The sequence below is a fragment of the Melanostigma gelatinosum genome (genome assembly GCF_949748355.1).
Source record: "Melanostigma gelatinosum genome assembly, chromosome: 1".
Classification (NCBI taxonomy): domain Eukaryota; kingdom Metazoa; phylum Chordata; class Actinopteri; order Perciformes; family Zoarcidae; genus Melanostigma; species Melanostigma gelatinosum.
Genome location: NC_136634.1, coordinates 25,108,277 through 25,127,284, shown reverse-complemented (window position 1 = coordinate 25,127,284; position 19,008 = coordinate 25,108,277). Strand labels below are relative to the sequence as shown.

General features: G+C 42.4%; 1 protein-coding gene across 3 annotated transcripts in view; it reads right to left on the bottom strand.

Moving 5' to 3' along the window:
• The window catches only part of LOC306781354 (cytoskeleton-associated protein 5-like), a 43,272-nt gene that overhangs the window by 13,850 nt on the left and 10,414 nt on the right, over positions 1-19,008 (bottom strand). For 2 of the 3 annotated variants that reach the window (XM_079274178.1, XM_079274179.1), the window contains exons 10-32: positions 18,843-19,007; positions 18,585-18,713; positions 18,297-18,461; positions 18,031-18,132; positions 17,311-17,421; positions 16,097-16,189; positions 13,107-13,292; positions 12,880-12,974; positions 12,552-12,735; positions 12,258-12,397; positions 10,488-10,662; positions 10,093-10,206; positions 9,583-9,711; positions 9,265-9,459; positions 9,035-9,161; positions 8,551-8,633; positions 8,051-8,158; positions 7,296-7,418; positions 6,276-6,425; positions 5,984-6,187; positions 5,772-5,907; positions 5,454-5,647; positions 5,199-5,371 (exon numbers count right to left, since the gene is read on the bottom strand). In XM_079274178.1, coding sequence (XP_079130304.1) covers positions 5,199-5,371; positions 5,454-5,647; positions 5,772-5,907; positions 5,984-6,187; positions 6,276-6,425; positions 7,296-7,418; positions 8,051-8,158; positions 8,551-8,633; positions 9,035-9,161; positions 9,265-9,459; positions 9,583-9,711; positions 10,093-10,206; positions 10,488-10,662; positions 12,258-12,397; positions 12,552-12,735; positions 12,880-12,974; positions 13,107-13,292; positions 16,097-16,189; positions 17,311-17,421; positions 18,031-18,132; positions 18,297-18,461; positions 18,585-18,713; positions 18,843-19,007 — 3,281 coding nt within the window. The remainder of the gene's footprint in view (positions 1-5,198; positions 5,372-5,453; positions 5,648-5,771; positions 5,908-5,983; positions 6,188-6,275; positions 6,426-7,295; positions 7,419-8,050; positions 8,159-8,550; positions 8,634-9,034; positions 9,162-9,264; positions 9,460-9,582; positions 9,712-10,092; positions 10,207-10,487; positions 10,663-12,257; positions 12,398-12,551; positions 12,736-12,879; positions 12,975-13,106; positions 13,293-16,096; positions 16,190-17,310; positions 17,422-18,030; positions 18,133-18,296; positions 18,462-18,584; positions 18,714-18,842; position 19,008) is intronic. The other variant, XM_079274180.1, reaches the window with a different exon arrangement.

Here is a 19,008-nt window from a genome sequence, read left to right as displayed (position 1 = left end):
CTATAAAAAAAATTATAAAATAAATAGAATGAACATTATAATTTACTTGTGGTAGGACAAGCATCGGGGTTCTTCTTGGTTTTTCCACCAACTACAGAGGTTGGTTTGGCCTTCTTTGATGGGCCCGATACAATACACATAGCTTCCATGAACCCATTTATGAATGCTTTCATTTCCTTTGGGTGTTAACAGTTGTGAAAGAACCAAAGACTCCTGCTGCATGTTGATAGAATGAAGAAACAGGCGATGGACCACCGCACGGTCATTTTGGGCTGGAGCATTACCCACCACTCTGCATTGCTTCTACATAGGGCCGTAATAGGTCGCGTGATGACCGGTCCCGGTAAATTACTCTTTTCTAGTCTTTCCGACCACTCCTAGCGCTTTAACACTATGTCACCATTCACCCACTGGATGGTAGAATGGTAGCCCCTGCCATCAGGAATAACTAACATTCACATACCGTAGGCACAGCTACAGGAGCACTCTTGGGGTTAAGTATCTTGCCCAAGGACACACCAGCATGCGACTAGCGGAGCCGGGAATTGACCTGCTGGAACCGGGATCGGTAATGGAGTCACGGTCCGTAATGCGGAACCAAAGTTGACAAGTGCAAATTCTGCTCGGACACATTTAGCACACAAAGCAGATTGCTGGTTCAGTCAATCGCACTTGGAAATTAAATAGTGGAGCTGAAAGACCCACCAGCAGGTTTCTTGGTCAGCTGCAAAGTAACTACATATAGAGTGGTGTATAAGACGAGGACGGCGTACTTCCATCGGGAGAGGATGTGAATGAAAACTCATCCCCCAGGATGAGGAAAAAACAACCAAAATTTACTATTTTCAATTTCGAGTTCTAAGAGATGCTTTTCAGTTTCATAGCCAATCGTCACCGGGAGCCTTTTGGCAAAGTGTTTATGCAAAACACAAGTTAGCGGTATAACCAGCCAGATTCTCCTACGGCACGTAGAGAATAGACCATAGGACCCGAACCGCGACTCCCCAAGCCGGGTAGGACCCGAACCGCGACTCGTAACCCTGGGGCTCCCAACAAATACCACAGCCAGGGTTGAGGCTGACCGTGGGGCTGAACGTGAATGAGTGCAATTTAAACGCAGTTGAATTACATGCCTGCTCTCACTGATTGTTGAAACCGATAAAGTAGCCACGCTTCAGTAGGTTAAATAGCCAATGTTAGTATAGCAAGTCATGGTCAAAGTTGCTAGAGCTAGACAGACGATGATCCCGGCCCTCTGGTCCTACAGTGACAGTGTCTCCGTTTGACTGGTAAAAGGTTAGTGTTGAGGCTAATCAAAGTGAAACTACTGGTAAAAAGGCAGGAGAATCCTGATAATGACAGCAATAGAAGTAGTAGGAGGTGCTGATACCATTAAAATGGTTCACTACAGTTTATACAATAGTGAGACCAGTGCACCGGCACATCTCTACCAAGGACCTCACTTCAAAATTGTGCACAATATGTCACATTTTGAGCATAACACTATGACAACCACATAACAGTCTCATTACCAGTGTGTTTAGTAAATTCAGATTTCACATAGAAACACCCAAAATTTAGATAATTATAAAAAAGGTTAAAAAAAACAAAACAAGGTGAGGCCATCAATGGGGGAGGTCTTTTTGCAACTGTCAAAAAGCAGATTTATGTCCCTATATTTGTAGCTGGCACAGTATAAACAACATACATGAGTAAGCCAAAGGGATGATGGAGAAGAGGAAGCGACAGCTAGACACCTTGACTATCAGTCTGGTGCTTTACCTACCATGTGCAGAAGCATGACTAAACACAACGTCACAGCAAACATTTCAGTTTATTAGTTGTTTGAACGATGAGTATTAGATCACATTCAGAGGGGAGTTCTTCCAACGACAACATGTAGAGGAGGGCGAGGAGGAAGAGGTACTCACATCCTATACGTGCGATACATTATTCTGCTCCAGAAGAGGAGGAAGGCAGAGCAGAAAAGAAGGAAATCACACAGGAAGAAAGATGAAGGGTTAAGAGACAGACGGGCAGAAGACAGCCAGCTGCTTTCACGGACCGTGGATCGGATTATTAGGTGCCAATTTCCCTTTAAAATAAGTATCTGTGAGAGCGGCCCAACATGCAATGACTTGCAACGAGAAGGACAGATTAGTTGCGAGCAGAACACAAACATTCAAAAGATTGAAGAGTACGAATCCAACCACAGTCCTCCGCATGTAGAAGGATGGGAAGTGCATCGATAGAATGGATAACATGCTTATGAAAAACCACTGGAAGAGTTGGATTTTAGTGCGTTCAAGACAATTCATGGCCAACGATAAGACATATTAACTAGGGGTGGGGAAAAAATAAAAAATAAATCGATACAGCATAGTATTGCGATATTTTGCGTGGCGATATTGTATCAATACACGGATGCCAAGTATCGATATTTTATTATATAAACCATTAAAACAAAAACTAAAAATTACTAGAAAGATCAAATAAATTGCTTTTTCAGTCCACTAGATGGTGCCGAGTTGTTTTCTGGTGAGGTCAGCAAAGGTCCCGGGTCAGCGTGATTGGTAGGAAGTTGGTCAAAACAAAGAGACATCTGGCCTCAAAACGGGGTTAAACCTGCCAACAGTAGCCGGCTCATGAGGAGAGTGCAGCGCATAACTCTCTCTGCCCTCCACGCATCACAAGTTATATAACTCTAATATCCTACTTATATAAGTTATAGTTCATATACTGAGTTATATAACTCTAATATCCTACTTATATAAGTTATAGTTCATAGACTGAGTTATATAACTCTAATATCCTACTTATATAAGTTATAGTTCATAGACTGAGTTATATAACTAATATCCTACTTATATAAGTTATAGTTCATATACTGAGTTATATAACTCTAATATCCTACTTATAGAAGTTATAGTTCATATACTGAGTTATATAACTCTAATATCCTACTTATATAAGTTATAGTTCATATACTGAGTTATATAACTCTAATATCCTACTTATATAAGTTATAGTTCATATACTGAGTTATATAACTCTAATATCCTACTTATAAAAGTTATAGTTCATATGCTGAGTTATATAACTCTAATATCCTACTTATATAAGTTATAGTTCATATACTGAGTTATATAACTCTAATATCCTACTTATATAAGTTATAGTTCATATACTGAGTTATATAACTCTAATATCCTACTTATAGAAGTTATAGTTCATATACTGAGTTCTATAACTCTAATATCCTACTTATAGAAGTTATAGTTCATATACTGAGTTCTATAACTCTAATATCCTACTTATAGAAGTTATAGTTCATATACTGAGTTATATAACTCTAATATCCTACTTATATAAGTTATAGTTCATATACTGAGTTATATAACTCTAATATCCTACTTATAGAAGTTATAGTTCATATACTGAGTTATATAACTCTAATATCCTACTTATAAAAGTTATAGTTCATATGCTGAGTTATATAACTCTAATATCCTACTTATATAAGTTATAGTTCATATACTGAGTTATATAACTCTAATATCCTACTTATATAAGTTATAGTTCATATACTGAGTTATATAACTCTAATATCCTACTTATAGAAGTTATAGTTCATATACTGAGTTCTATAACTCTAATATCCTACTTATAGAAGTTATAGTTCATATACTGAGTTATATAACTCTAATATCCTACTTATAGAAGTTATAGTTCATATACTGAGTTATATAACTCTAATATCCTACTTATATAAGTTATAGTTCATATACTGAGTTATATAACTCTAATATCCTACTTATAGAAGTTATAGTTCATATACTGAGTTATATAACTCTAATATCCTACTTATAGAAGTTATAGTTCATATACTGAGTCCACACGTTTGCATTAAGTTCAGTTGGACTATGTAGTGATACAAACAGTTCAGTTTGTCAGGTTCATGCAACATTGATGACATTGTTGGTCAGTCTGTCTGCTTGACAATCATATTCTGCTGCAATAAAAATGATTGAAGTGAGATGAACAGACTGAAAACTTTATCTTATCAGATAAAACATGTTGACAGTTTTCCTTTGGGGACATCATTTGAAGTTGAAAAAAGTAATAAATCGCAATATAGGCCTATGTTATAGCAATACTCAGAATATTGCGATGATATCGTGATAATATCGTATCGCGGGACCTCTGGTGATTCCCACCCATCATTTTAACTGCATTCATTTAGAAGCATGCCACGGTCTTCTACCTGTAAAATAATGGAATGAAAGTTTTGTTTGCTGACCAACATCACTGGATAAATCATTTCTGTAAAACAGAAGTGTGCGTGTGTGTGTGTGTGTGTGTAGGGAGCGGAGAAAAGAAGGGGCACCAGATTTCGCGATGGTTTTGCAGCCTTTCTACCAGTTGATGTTGGATCCACCCCATTCATCCCCGGTTGTAATGTTTGGTCATCAGTGAGGCTGCTCGATCGCTTAAGAGTCTTGTATTATGAAAGTCAAAACTTAAACCAATTATGGAAATATCAGTATTGATTTTACGTCTAGTTTTATTTCGGCAAGAAGGTAACTGTTAAGCATTAAAGTCCTAAAATATATTAAAGGATTTATTTGTGCAATACTGTCCAAACTCCCAGTTCAGAGAGCAGCGAACTTTAAACAGCTGAATCCAACCAAGTCTTTCTATATTGTATATTATGCCCACTGTGACTGAATGTTGTATAATAAACAAAGTGGTGAATACATTTCATATTTAGGCACTTTAACACCAGGCATCGCTATGTTTTTGTTTGGAGAAAGATTTGTTGACTTTAAAAGTGGCTGAACCTGTTATCCATCCAACAGTAACCATGAAGCTTTCCAGGCCCGTCCACACAACCAACTATAAGGTCAAAAGCATCCTCCAAGTCAGCATACAGCTGACCACATAATCCACAAGCTCCCCATGTTCTAGTTAAATGCTTTTTACCGACAAAGCAAGGGATCGTAAATCATGGCTCGCTCTCTATCTATCTATATTTCTTTTTTCTCTCTATGGCCATAGATACTGTATATGCTTTTAGTTTTTCCTCCTTCAATATTATACATTTAGTGGTGAGCTGGTATTATTGGCTTCCTTACTGGTTTTTATTCGGCTGACTTTAAAACAAACAGCGCTGAGCCAGAGGGGGCCCTGAACCCTACTTGAGTTTGTTGGGGTCTTCTTGTGCAGGCTTGCGGAGGAGGGTGGCGTTGGGGTTGGTAGGGTGCTCTCTCTGAGACCTCTCCGGCGCACTCGGCTTGGCGGGAGCTGCCGTCGTCTTCTTGGCTGAACGCTTGATCCTCTCCTCCAGCATGCTCATGTCTGTCTCTGATAACTGGAAAGGATAGGGGAAACGAGTCATGTACAATCGGCTGTTTTGGGGTTGATGCTTTTGATAATGGTGTCCTCCATCTTACATTTCCTATTAGTTTGTAGACTTGGTCCCCACAGACATTGTAGACAGCCACCAGAGTGTTCAGGGCAGCGTTGCGAACAGATGTGTCTCTGTCGCCTATGTGCACGGCTATCTCCTTCAGAGACTTCGCTGGTGTTGGCTGGCATACATTCATCCCATAGCCCTCTATCAAACAACCCAACTCCTCCAGACATTCTGAGGACAGGGAGCAACCCACAGAAACAATGTTGTTAGAATACATCTCTTCAAAGACATCATCCCCCACAGTTTGCCATTAAAGAGGCATATAATGGAACAGTACAGGTCTGTAGCGACTTACCAGCTCTCTGTTTGGAGTTCTTGGACTTCGTTCCATCCATGAGGAAAGGGAAGACCTTGGATGCTGGGTGAACCTTACACAGCATGGCCAGTATGGCCCGAACATCTTTGCGAACCACATCCGTTGACTCTCCGACCTGAAGAAGAGACGAAACGGTGAGCAGAAAAGGCTCGACAGTGGCTTCTACCAACCTGAGGGGGCCGTGTGCTCACCTTGAGTATGAGGTAGGGGATGAAGGAGTTGGCCTCGTACTCAGTCAGGTGGTAGTTCTCTCTGCTCAGCATGGCAAACACCAGCTTCAGATACTCCAGCACCTTCATCAGGACTGTGGTGTTGGTGTCAAAGAACCGCAGAGTGAACCACTTGAGAATCAGGTCCAGACAGCTGATGGTGGCTTCGCTCTCACTTTCCAACCTCTGCCAGTCACAAACACACATACAGACTTTATTACCAAAACTAGCCGACTCCTAATGCCGTCATGTGTAGATTAAGACCAACCACTACCTCAATCATGACTGCTATAGCCTTGACTTGTCTCTGGAAGTCGATGTGAAAAAGCTCGTCTTGTAGCCACTTGGCAAAGCAGGTGGACATCTGCGTTTTCAGCTGCTCCAAATATCCATCTCGGGGAGTGGTGAAGTTCCATTTCAAAACCTACAAAGGAAACATTTTGTCAGCAATATTTACGGAGTTATTTCGACAAGTCGCCAGTTTAGGCCGCCTGTTGGACTTCCCAAAAGGACGGGTACCTACAGTCAAATTGACGTTTGTATTGTAATATGCTTGTGGTGCCTTTTTTAAATGAGATTTATTGTTTTTTTCTAAACACTCTAAAACATTATTACTGATATTTCCTCTTCAATACATCTCACCAACAATTATAGACAATGCATTAGTCATGGTAGCCCCACCCAGTTACAGTCCATGCACCTCTCACTCAACTACTAGAGCATCTTACATGTCAGCTAACACTGGACAGAAGCACTCACACATTTTTAAGAGGTACAGATGAAGGTTGTCAATAAAACATGTTATTCATAAGATTTCTTTTCATGGATGTTGACAGTTTTTTCTGATTTGTAGAGAGATATCCAAAATACCATCTGCATAAACCATCGAGCTCAATATGTCAACAAAATGAAACTATTTTGAACCATGCTTCATCCAATGTTCAGATTTATGTTCTGGAATTGTATGCAAATAAACACATTTAGTAAGACAATGCTTCATTTGCATGTTTGTAAGTATTTCACTGGGGAGGCTGCATGCTGGTATCCATCAGTTAAATAGTGTGACCCTATTCACCTGGGTGTAGTCAATAGACCTAATACACCGGCAGCTCAGTGTATACAGTACTGTTTTCATCAGCGTGTACAACAGTGCCTTGTTAGGCGTAAGTTTGGTAATATTTGATTACACTGCACAAAGCCTTACTCAGCTTCCTAGCCATCAGCTGACACTTTCACTCTCAGACACAGAATAGAGCTGATCTCCCACTGGGATCAGGACATGTTTCTCAGATACCTTTAGTTGTTTCTCTTCCTTGATCCTTTGCTCCTTAGCGTTGGGGATGAGGACGAAGATTGGCCCGGACCTATCTTCATCATCCTTCTGGCTTTTGGCTGCAGGCTTCTTGCCAGCTGCACCCTGAGAGGAGAGGCAGCATCACAGTGAGGGACAGCAAGTGAACCAATGTGCTCCGCCTGTGGAATGTTTGGCAGCAGTGTGTGTAACCAGCTTCTGCTGTGGATGACGGAGGGGTGTGTAGGTGGCAGACAGAAGAAACAGGAGACAAAGGGTGTTATGCTGAACAGATCTCAGTGCAGGTTAACACAGCGCAGAAACACAGATGTGATACTATTCCAACACATTGATAAACACACTCATGCAGTGGGGTGACCTGAAACGTGACCCCTCTCAGTTTGTGCTTCTGTTAGCATGCATTCACTGTCTGTCTGTCTGTCTGATGCACTGCATGGGCTGATTTATCTCATGTTAGCAGGTTTCTACATGTTAAAGGTTACTACAGACATGAGTTGATCTCATTCCACCCAACAACTGTGTGTACATGTGCTTCCGGTTATACAGTGGTGTGTTCACTGGCGGTTTTAGTGATTAGAGAAACAGGGTTAGACTGAGCCGAGCCGACCGGGTCAAGGCAGAGAGCCGGACAGGGGTTCACATCTGTCCACGGAAAAACTGGCCCCACATCTGCTACGCAGCTTTAATAAGTAGCAACAGGTAGATGAAGTGTAAACACATTTCATCACAAGGACTACCTGTTGACCGCTAGCAGCAGCCTTCCCTTTGCAGGGGGGCTTTTTACTAGCATTACTGTCCTTGTCCTTGGAAGGGGGGGGGACAGGTTCTTCTGGAGGGGAGGGAGGCTGGGTGAGTAGAAAAACCACATCATATTTACACCTCACGGTCATAAAATGAAACGGTGCGCATCAACAAAAATGAAATTGTGTCAAATGCTCATGCCTGATATGCACAACCACTAACAGGAGAGACATCAATGGGGGAGTATTTACTGAAGGTACAGATCAACTCTTAATGTCAAACCAAACAATTGGAAGGGTCAGACTGGACTTGAACCGAACAAGTCTCTCTTCCTTCATTATTAATATAAATGAGGACATTTATATCAATAATGAAACAAATGATACTTGAGCTAAACAGCCATTCAAACATGTATTAGGTCCTACCAAGTAGAACACATCTGGTCCTCTGTGCACACTGAAACGTCTCAAACAGAAGAGCATCCAGAAAGACGTACCTTCTTCCCGGCCGCTCCTCCTCGGACCTTCTTGACTTCAGGTTTACTGTCCACAGAGTCCTCACTGGCTGGCTGCCTGGAGGCTGCAGAGGAGGGACAACTTTGTGAACATGTGATCAAACTAATATTGCGCAGACTATTAAAACATTTGATGTCAGACACTTCCTGTGTTTGCATTTTTTCTACCCATTTTGTAAATGGGCTGAATTCATACGATGCTTTCAAAAAGAAAATATAAAACATATATTAGCAGGGAGAATTCACACCGCTGTACTTCCTACATCGGTTACACATTCCTCCCCTTGTCTGCGTGGACGTTTAGTGAATACAGCTATTCTGCCGAATGGGAACCAGATCCAAGCTGTCAAACCCAACCATACCTCACATTATGTGTAAAAGTAGCAGAGACTTGGTTTGACATTGAGCATCTGTCTTAATGAGAGACCGTGGTTGTAATAAGGATTGACTGTCATGTGACACAAACCTGAAGCAGCTCTGCTGGGCTCTGCAGAGCCTCTCCCCCCTCCAGCTTTGGCAGGGGCAGCAGGTTTAGCTGGCATCACAGCTCTGGCCTTCTCCAACATGCCTACCACCTGATCTTTGGAGGCCGTCTGCAGGCAGATGAGGAGAGACACATTCCTTATTGCAGACAAGATGGTTGTGAAAATGCATTTAGATAAATGCCAGCCACAGCACAATACATCTGTGAAGTACTTTGAGTTTCCCAGCAGCCTTGTCCATTTTCTCGTAGCCCAGGTGCATCATGAAGGTAGGTAGGGCATCCTGAGCCTTCTTCCTCACATCTCCGTTTCTGTCCTCCAGGCAGGCGTAGAGCTGAGGGACACACGACATCAAGTCCCCCGGTACCGTCCTCAGGGTCGTCAGCTTCTCTGCTAGCCAGCCGAGCACCTGGGTGATAAGGAGAGGGCCGTGGCAAATCGTGAGTCTCTCATCTGCGTTGTGTGCAGTTCTCTGGAAAATGTGCCTGAAATTTCACAAACGAGTCAGTTAAGAGTGTGTTTCACTGTGTACCTCCTGTCGTAGGAAGGGATTCTCCCTTTTTAGCTCCTCTGACAAATCTTCTCCCTCCAGCCACTCCTTCATCCCAGTCTGCTCCACCCAGGCCTGCAGGGTGGTCATTGCAGCCGCCCTTACGTTAGACTGCAGAGAAACAGAGGACATGTCCATCACCACCACAACAGGCCCCAGAGCGACGCGCTTCTTCAGATTCATTTTTCGAAAGTAGACATTTCACATCAGTATTTTACACTGTGCATTTCTCATCTTTCGTGTTAAATTGTAAACTGCTGTAATTTAATATTAAACTGTTGTATGTAATGCCCTCCACTTTGTTTTTCTCCCATTTCTATCTCCACTATGTTCCGTTCTGATGGATCTTATTGTTTCAGTGAAAACCTTGAACTTTCCTGGAACTTCATGAACTGTATGACAACTAAAGAAATGTGTCTGTAATGCTGTGCGCTCCCTTTCAATGCCAGCACTACATTGCCACCGTTGAGCATGGAAACAGAGATGCTTTACCTTGCTGTCTCCCAGTACGGTGATAACGGGGAATCCCAGTGATTTCACATGCTGCTTGAGTCCCGGTCCCATGGGTGCAGACATCTGCTGCAGGATAGCAAGAGTCTGCTGGACCTGGAGACCACAAACAAGTCTCATTTTTACTTCCCATTACTGTCAAATATGCATCATTCCAAAAAAACTATGTACAGACTAATCTCTCTGAACCACCACTGAAAGTTAGGAAACCCTGCCGTACAAGGACAATTCATTAACCTTGTAACTATCTGCAACGATGAAATTACCAAAAATCTCATGAAATCAGGGGCAGTGTGTTGACTTGAGGACTTTCATTTCATGTGGTTTCATTCTGAACAGAGCTGTGCTGCTGCAGGGACGTCTGCTCCCTTACTAACCAGGATCTTGTTGGAATCGCTGAGTCGGGCTTTCAGGGCCAGAGGCAGGTCTCCGATGTTGGCTGTGATCAACTTGGCCTCTGAGATGATGGCTGCAGTCTCATCCAGACCCTCCTTCCTGATCTTCCAGTTCTTGTCACTGATTTTAGACAGCAGATCAGACGTAATCTTGTCACTGTGAGACGGGAGGGAAGAGAGAAAATAGGCACAATACTTCAGTCTATGCCATCGCAATCAACGGAGTGTCTCCTCACTTGAGCCAAACAAACACAATGGGACATATATACTGTACACACACACACACTGCATACTCAGTGGTATGGATAAAAGGCATAGCAAACTTTTAGCTTAAATACGCATCGTGGTTTCTTCAGTACCACGTTACTAATCATTGTTAAAATCTTGTGAGTAAATATGTTATGTTTAAGTGTAGCAACAGTGAAGTCATATTATATCATGTTTGTAGATGATGATCTTCTAGGAGGTCGACCGGTGCATATTAAAGGCCGATATAACGATAGTTTGGAGCAGGAACAATTTAATTGAATCATTAGTAAGAGAACATCCTGAAGTGGGATTTATTGGATTCAATAAAACCCTTGGATCCCTGATCCTGGTTTTTTTGCCGCCGATACAAATTATTGATGATCAATATTGGCAGATACAGTTCCCTTTGTTGTTTGATTATGGCAGCTGGTCTACAAGGATCCAGACTTTTGTACCACCATCCCAAAAATAATTTCAAGCGCTCTGAAGTCAGTGGCAAACATTCTACATGTTATCCTTCTACTTTGTTATAGTCATCTATAGTGTTCTTCCATAAAAAGGGAAACTATTCAAATGATTAGGAAATAAAAGATTATATTTTCATTGATAAAACAAATCTTGGCATTAGTAGTTTTATTGATGCATTATAATCTTTAGGAGGCAGTGTAAACAGCTCATAATTCATCTATTACTTATTTATGTTGCTGTGAAAACATCTCCTTCAAACAACTGGATCTATTCAGGGATGTTATACGTTTACAGATCGTTAAGCCCTCTGAGGAAAATCTGTGATGTTTATTATTTCATGTGGCGAGATTATATAAAGTAAATGTGGCAACAACAAATGTTCAAATAGGCTAAATGTGTGTCACGAAAGCATATCAGCATAAAGATTCTCCTGACGTCGCTGACGGCCGTCTACAATAGTGCCTCATGTTTGTACAGAGACCAGACGATAAAGGAGATTGTACGAATAATAAATAGATAATCTAAATAAATACTGACCTATTCGTGACGTTATTTTGAGTGTTGATGGAGCAGCTACAATATTAACATAGCCACTGAATGAGCCAAACTCCAATCAGATAACAAGCATTTTAAAGTGGTTTGCTTATCGACGTGGACAGACAAGAAACGGCATGAATAGATACTGTATACATGAATAAAACATCTGGGACTTCCACACACATACACCGGTACAAGCAACACTAGCGTATATTTTGGCCAAGATGGATGTTGTATCTACATGGAGGTAAGCTCCTCCTCTCTGAACGAGTCACATAAGGCAAAACGTGGCATGTTTGATATTAACTTTAGGCTTAAGGATACCCTCTTCTCATTTATGGACAATTCCTAAAAGCTTGAGAATTCTCAGAATAGATGTAGAAAAATAAAAACAAGAAGTACGTTTACAAATTATTATTGTGTTCATATTTTGAAAAAGTAGGGCTGTATGAAGTTCAATCTTGTTTTGGTAGACTGGGGCTGTCAGTGTTTGGTTACCCGATGTCTGTTCTGGGCAGTAGGTCCATAATGTCCTGTGCTGCTTCATCTTCTTCCTGCTCCTCTCCTTCATCACCCTCTTCATCTGCTGCTGACTTCTTGGTGAATCGGATTGGTGCTGGTGGGGACTGGCCCTGCATCTGTGTGGGACACATAGAAATAGAGATTTTAGTTTTTTTTGCCAGGTTCTCTTTTCCCTGCACGGGATGACCAGGTGGTGAGAGGGAGAGGTATAAATGTATGCTGTGAAGCGGGGGATAGTAGTTTTGCTTGATGCCCATCCGTCGTCCATACCTTCTCAAACTCAGCATCTATCTGCGTGAGGAGAGCAGGCTTCTCGTCTTCAAAGAACATGCGGAGACGAACTCCCATGTAGAGGAACATGACTCCCAGCAGGGCGATGGCTGCTGTCCGAATAGCAGGGTTAGTTGCTCCCAGAGCGGTCTTCACATTGTTGATGAAACCCTTCACATTGATACTGGAGAGAGGGGGGGGTTCAGGAGGTCTTAAGCCAAAACACTTTCAAACATTGGAATCATTTTTGAAGAAAATCACTGAAATAATATACATATTCCATCAATTTGATATAATAATGAGCTCTAAAATAAGGACTGTAAATTACCCAGCAAAGCCAAACTCCTTCATGGCATTAGCCAGCCAGTTGAGAGTCTCTGCCTGGTTTTTGGGGTTCTTCTGTGCAAACGCCATAGACACAACCTGACAAATACAACACAAGCTCTGTAAATACAGTCGATGGCTCTTAAACAGAATGTATTTTTAACTTTTATTTGGGAAAAATTAACTTTTCTTCTGTCCAGAGTATACCATCCCTCGTAACGAGAAACAAACCTGATCTGCAGTCCAGGGCAGAGAGCAAGCCTCTCCAATAGCAGTCAACCCCGCTTTGGCGTTTCCTCCACATTTGACATCTCCGACCTTGTCCACCAAGCCATCCAAAGCCACGGAGGCTGACATCTTTGAAAACTGTCCTCTCTGCGCGATGAGAGCCACGATGTGCAGCTTCATCTGCATCACCTACACAGGGCAGACAGCATCAGAATGGGTACATCCAATCCCCAAGTGATCATTCCAGCATCCATCTCTGCAGTCGACCTACAAACAGGCGGTTCTAAAGGAAGCCGACAAGATAATAACCGACTCATTAGGTGTGGAAATGTCTATTCTAAGATGCATCACTAAGCGGACGTGAACGGCTTTTTTTGTTTACTCGTTACATTCTTAACACAGTAGAGCGGTCCCTGACGTACAACCTCTTAACTAGAAAGAAGGCGCATGACGAAGCGAATACTAATAGTTAGGGGTGTAACGATACGCGTATTCGTATTGAACTGTTTCGGTACGCATGACGAATACTTTTTTTTTTTTTTTTAAACCTTCATTGAACAGGTAGTGCCATTGAGATTAAAAATCTCTTTTGCAAGATGTAAGTAACAATACAAGATGTAAGCAAGATGTAAGTAACAATACTACATAACATTAAGGAGCAGTTTTTGTTTTTTATGCTTATGTGTTGCTAAGAAGACACCACAGAAGATGGGTCACTCAGGTATAGTTCCATTATTGTTCAAAGTCAAAGACTTTCAAATAACTTTGACTTCAAAGTCAAAGAATAAATATATTTTAAAATCAAGTACATTTCTCTGGAATTCATAGTTTTCTACTGTACCGAAACGTACCGAACCGTGGCTCCACTGTATCGTACCGAACCCAACTGTGAGTTACACCTCTACTAATAGTACAAACAGTTAGCACGGTCTGATTTCACTTTCTCAACAAAGAGAGTTGAGATGTATCTCACTGCTATTGCCTCTTGAAAAGGCAGCCATGTGCAGTAGTAAAGAGGATTGAGGATGCGACACATTGAGAAGCATCGAGAACTGAGAACCGTAATGGAATGGTGAGGCTTCACAGAACCACGGTGTCCACGGAATAGATCCCTTCATTATTTTATCCCCACTTAAATGAAACATTTTTAATGGCGGCAGATCAAATCAGGATGAAATCTGCAAGAAAAAAAATAAGCTCCGTTGGTTTCCGTTTTATCGATACCAGTTTTGCACCATGTTATTATTGTGTTCTTAGTAGTGCTGGGCAAGTTAACACGTTATTATCGCCGACAATTATTTTATCTCACGTTAACGCATTTTTTAAAATGTATTATTTTGAAAGTCTGTTGCTCACTGGCTCTGAAAACACAGACAGAGGGTCACAGGAGGGGCGGGATGTTGCTCAGGCTTGGCGCCATCGCGCGTCTCAACCAATGAGAGCATTTGGGGCGGGCCTAAGACTGCTGCAGCCCTCACATGAACCGGGAACAGAAAAGAACCGGCGGGGACAGAAAAATGTACCGAACTCTTACAAGGACATCTTCATTATAAATCTATTCCACACGGCGGAGTTGACAGAACCAAAGTTATTCGCCACGAAGAGGGCTACAGTCGGAGCTACATGTCTAGAGTGTATTGAGAGGGACCCCTGATCATGGTTATAACACAACAATTAATAACTAACGCTCTTTAACAGGGCAAACACCACGACACAACAGTTTGTGGCACTAATAAGTGTACATTTATAGAATGACACCGCCGAACGGCATGCTGGGTACAGCTCGCTAGCTAGCCCACTAACACAACAGTCTGCTAACAGCTGGGAAAGGCTCCGTCGCTACAGTAACGTTACATTAAAGAACAGAGCGATGCAGGATGAACAGAGACAGACCGGAGACCCACCGATGGAGTCTGTGCCCAAGAGAGGAGCTGCGTCTGCTGTTTGGAAGTGTTTTGGTTTTTAAAAAATCCAACGTAGACCAAAAGACTATATATTGCAAAGTTTGTCGAGCCACTGTTGTTGACGCTAGTGGTAACATGAGCAACTTACTCCATCACCTCAGCAGAAAACATGTTGGAATACCAACAGTGTGATGACGGCCGTCGGATTCGAGGTCGTCAACCGTTAACGTGAGTGAAACAGTGAAGCCGAAGCATCAGACATCGCTTGAAGAGGCATTTGCTCGAGGCACTGCTTATGACAAGAAAAGCAAGCGATGGAGCGACATTACGAACGCAATAATGATCCAGCTCTGCAAGGACATGGTCCCGCTACAGACAGTCGCGAAAGACTCAGAGCAATGATTAAAACACTGGATTCAAGGTACGTCTTACCGGCAATACTTCAGCCAAACTGCTATCCCAACATTATAGGAACAAACGAGCACACCCTCTAGCAAGCAAAGCCTCCATACATGACATTAAAATGTTTTTATAGCATATGTACTTCTGACAGTATAAGCCACTATGAACCTATATAAAAACACAGTCAGGGAAAAAAAAAAAAAAAACAACGTGAAACCACCAAAACCTTAAAAAATACCGTGATACACATTTGTTCATAGCCATAACATGGATGATATTTTGGGTGTTGATGGAGCAGCTACAATGTTAGCAAAACAAACTGATCGATCCAAACATTCAGAAAACAAGGATTGAACGAGTTGTTTGCTTGTCGTCTTGCGGATAGACCTGAAAAAGCATGAAGTCAGACTTCTTACAAATAGGCTTCATCTTGTAGTAAATTCGGCCACCTTCTGATGATCATAAACCCAGGTATCACAGCAGACGGTTTGGTATTTGCCCATCCAGACATGTTAAGGATATCTGCCGGCTGATCAGCTGTACCGTCTTAATCAGAATATGATGATTCAGGGGAGAGGATCTCTTTTCTCTAAAAACATGCTTCCTCACAATTAAGAGTGACAGTCAACCCCAGCCCAGACCACATGGCTTCAGGAAACAGTCTGCTGCTGGACCAGAGACACGTACCTGGAAGTTGGTCTCCTTCCAGCCTGGTTTCTTGGCCAGCATCCTGACTAAGGCCTGGCAGGGCATCTCCGCCCCATCCATGGTCTCAACAGCCTAGAAGCATACATCAATCCATCGATTATTATTACTGCATATTATTGGATAACACGTCAGCCTTTTCCACGGCTCCAACAGTCTTCAATATGAAATGTAGAAGTTTTAGCATTTCACACAGAAGATGTTCATAGTTATGCGTTCAATCAATGAGTTTCTTCAAGAATTGATACTTTGATGACATTAAAAACTTTACTTCAATATTCACTTTAGTACCCTGTAGGGCAGGGGTATTCAATTGAAATTCAGCGAGGTCCAGTTAGAGAATACAACAGGTCCAGAACTGAATATCTGTTATTAAACCACTTCTTTCAGCTCTATTCTCAGCTCACATCTTTGTTGCAGTGAATTCATGCGTTAGGATTTTGATCTTAGATTGTTTATTATCCGACTTCATTTTGGATGCGAGTGGGTACGTTTGCTCAAAAGAGTTTGAGCAAACGACTTTGTCTCATAGTGGCGCTTAAGATTGCTGCTTTAAATAATCCTCATGGTCTCTGAACACATGAGACACACTGGTTATGAACTGAACACATGAGACACACTGGTTATGAACTGAACACATGAGACACACTGGTTATGAACTGAACACATGAGACACACTGGTTATGAACTGAACACATGAGACACACTGGTTATGAACTGAACACATGAGACATCCTGGTTATGAACTGAACACATGAGACACACTGGTTATGAACTGAACACATGAGACACACTGGTTATTAACTGAACACATGAGACACACTGGTTATGAACTGAACACATGAGACACACTGGTTATGAACTGAACACATGAGACACACTGGTTATGAACTGTCCGTGGGAAGAATAAACATAAGAATGTCCATTCTTGGTTAAAGGCTCTGGTCTAACTGTCCACTTTTCTCTTTTTGGAGAACACAATGAGAAATGTATATACTTCTCAGACTATTCTGTCTCTCCTGTGTGTGTTTATCTAACTTGGGTCACGATGCTTACGGGAATACACACATTTGATTTGTTGGGCAGCATCACGTGATGTGACGGGCAAAATCATTTTCATGCAAACCGATAAAAAAAAAATGTATGAAATAATTAGTCATGAATTAACACAGTCATCAAGGAACAAAACACTTCACCCTCTGGAACTCCTCCATACTGGCCAGTCTCTCCTTCCAGTTGGCAGAGTCCAGCTGCTGTAGACAGGAGGCAGGAAGTACAACCGCAGCCCGCTCTTCACACACCTCAGTCTGACATCACACACACACACACACAAGTCATTAGAACGTCCAACAACAATGTACTGATAAAGCCTAAAGTTGGAGCTAAATGGTAATTTACAGTCTCCTTTCTAGTTCCACGACCACTCAAAGCACTTCGACACTACATGTCATCATTCACCCATTCACACACTGATGACAGGGGCTACCATGCAAGGTGCCACCTGCCGATCAGACTAACATCTACACACTGGAGGCACAGCCTACAGGAGCGGGAGTAAAAAAGAAAGAAAATTGACTGACTGGAGGAGCCGGGGATCAAACCGCCAACTGAAGGACAAGCTCAACCTCTGACCCCCAGCCACCCTGGTGCTCAACATAATAGACTCTGTTCAATGCAGACATTGACTTGTCAAAAACAGCAGAGGCACACAGCTGTAAATAGCATTAACAACGGCTCCTAACTACGGACCCCTCTACACTTCCAGACACTCTGTAGACATTTTTTTTTTTTTTTTAAACTTGAGGATCAAGAACTGCATTTAAAAAGTTTGAAGACTTTTAAGGAACTGCAGAGACCAGGGCTGTGACAAAAGCTTCAGCAGCAAAGGAAAGGAAAGCGCATGCACGCAGACTTACCGAGAGTTCGCTCTCGGTGAACTCTTTACTCTCGGGGTTCTTCTTGGTTTTTCCACCAACTACAGAGGTTGGTTTGGCCTTCTTCGATGGGCCTGCTGACGGCTGCAGAAAAGAGCCAAAACGCTTCTAGTACAACAGTAGACCCTTAATGCGACCAAGTTATCGGGTCATGATGTCCATAACACAGCAACATTGGGTAGAACCAGGGGACAAAGTTGTTTCTGGAGTGATTTTAGTTTTCTATATGTGCATCACCCTGAGCATACCTTGCTGGCAGCACCAGTTTGGGTCTTCTTGGGTGGGGCAGAGGATTTAGGTGGAGCTTCAGCGGGGGGAGGAGCTTTAGCTGCTGCCTTCTTTCCCCCCCCTTTTCCTCCTCCTGCACCCTTCTTCGCTCCAGGGAGCTCCACTTTATCAGCAGACTCCTTTATCTGTTCACATGTGGAATAAAAAAAAACAGTGGTCAGCAGGACAGTGGTAAGCAGTTCACTACAATTAAAATGGGAGCTTTATCCTTGTTTGAATTTATTTAACCGTCTTCTAGTGGTCCTTACCTTGTCCAGTTTGAGTTTATCCAAATCAGCCAGGAATGGGTTTACGGCTTTCTCTCCCACCACTTTCATGGCCGTCCCCAAAGCTTCGAAGGCGGCATCACGCACCTCTAGAGCAGAGTCATTCACTTGCTGAGACGGTCAGAGAGAAAAGCACAGGTATGCCTTTTAAAGATGGCAGTTGAAATGACATCATGTACAGCATTACCAAGAGGAAAGGATAGTGGACTGTTGAGACATGTCCAGCCAGCAGACGAGTACCTTGGTGAGAGCAGCACAGAGTGGTTTGAGGACACTCTTGGGCAGCGTGGCCTGTGTGCAGTGTCTGAAGGAGCGGGCCAGAAACAGAGCGGCCTGCTGCTTAATGGAGGGGTTCTTATTGTCCATCACACTCAGAATCTCCTCCGACAGGTTCTGAAGAGTGGTC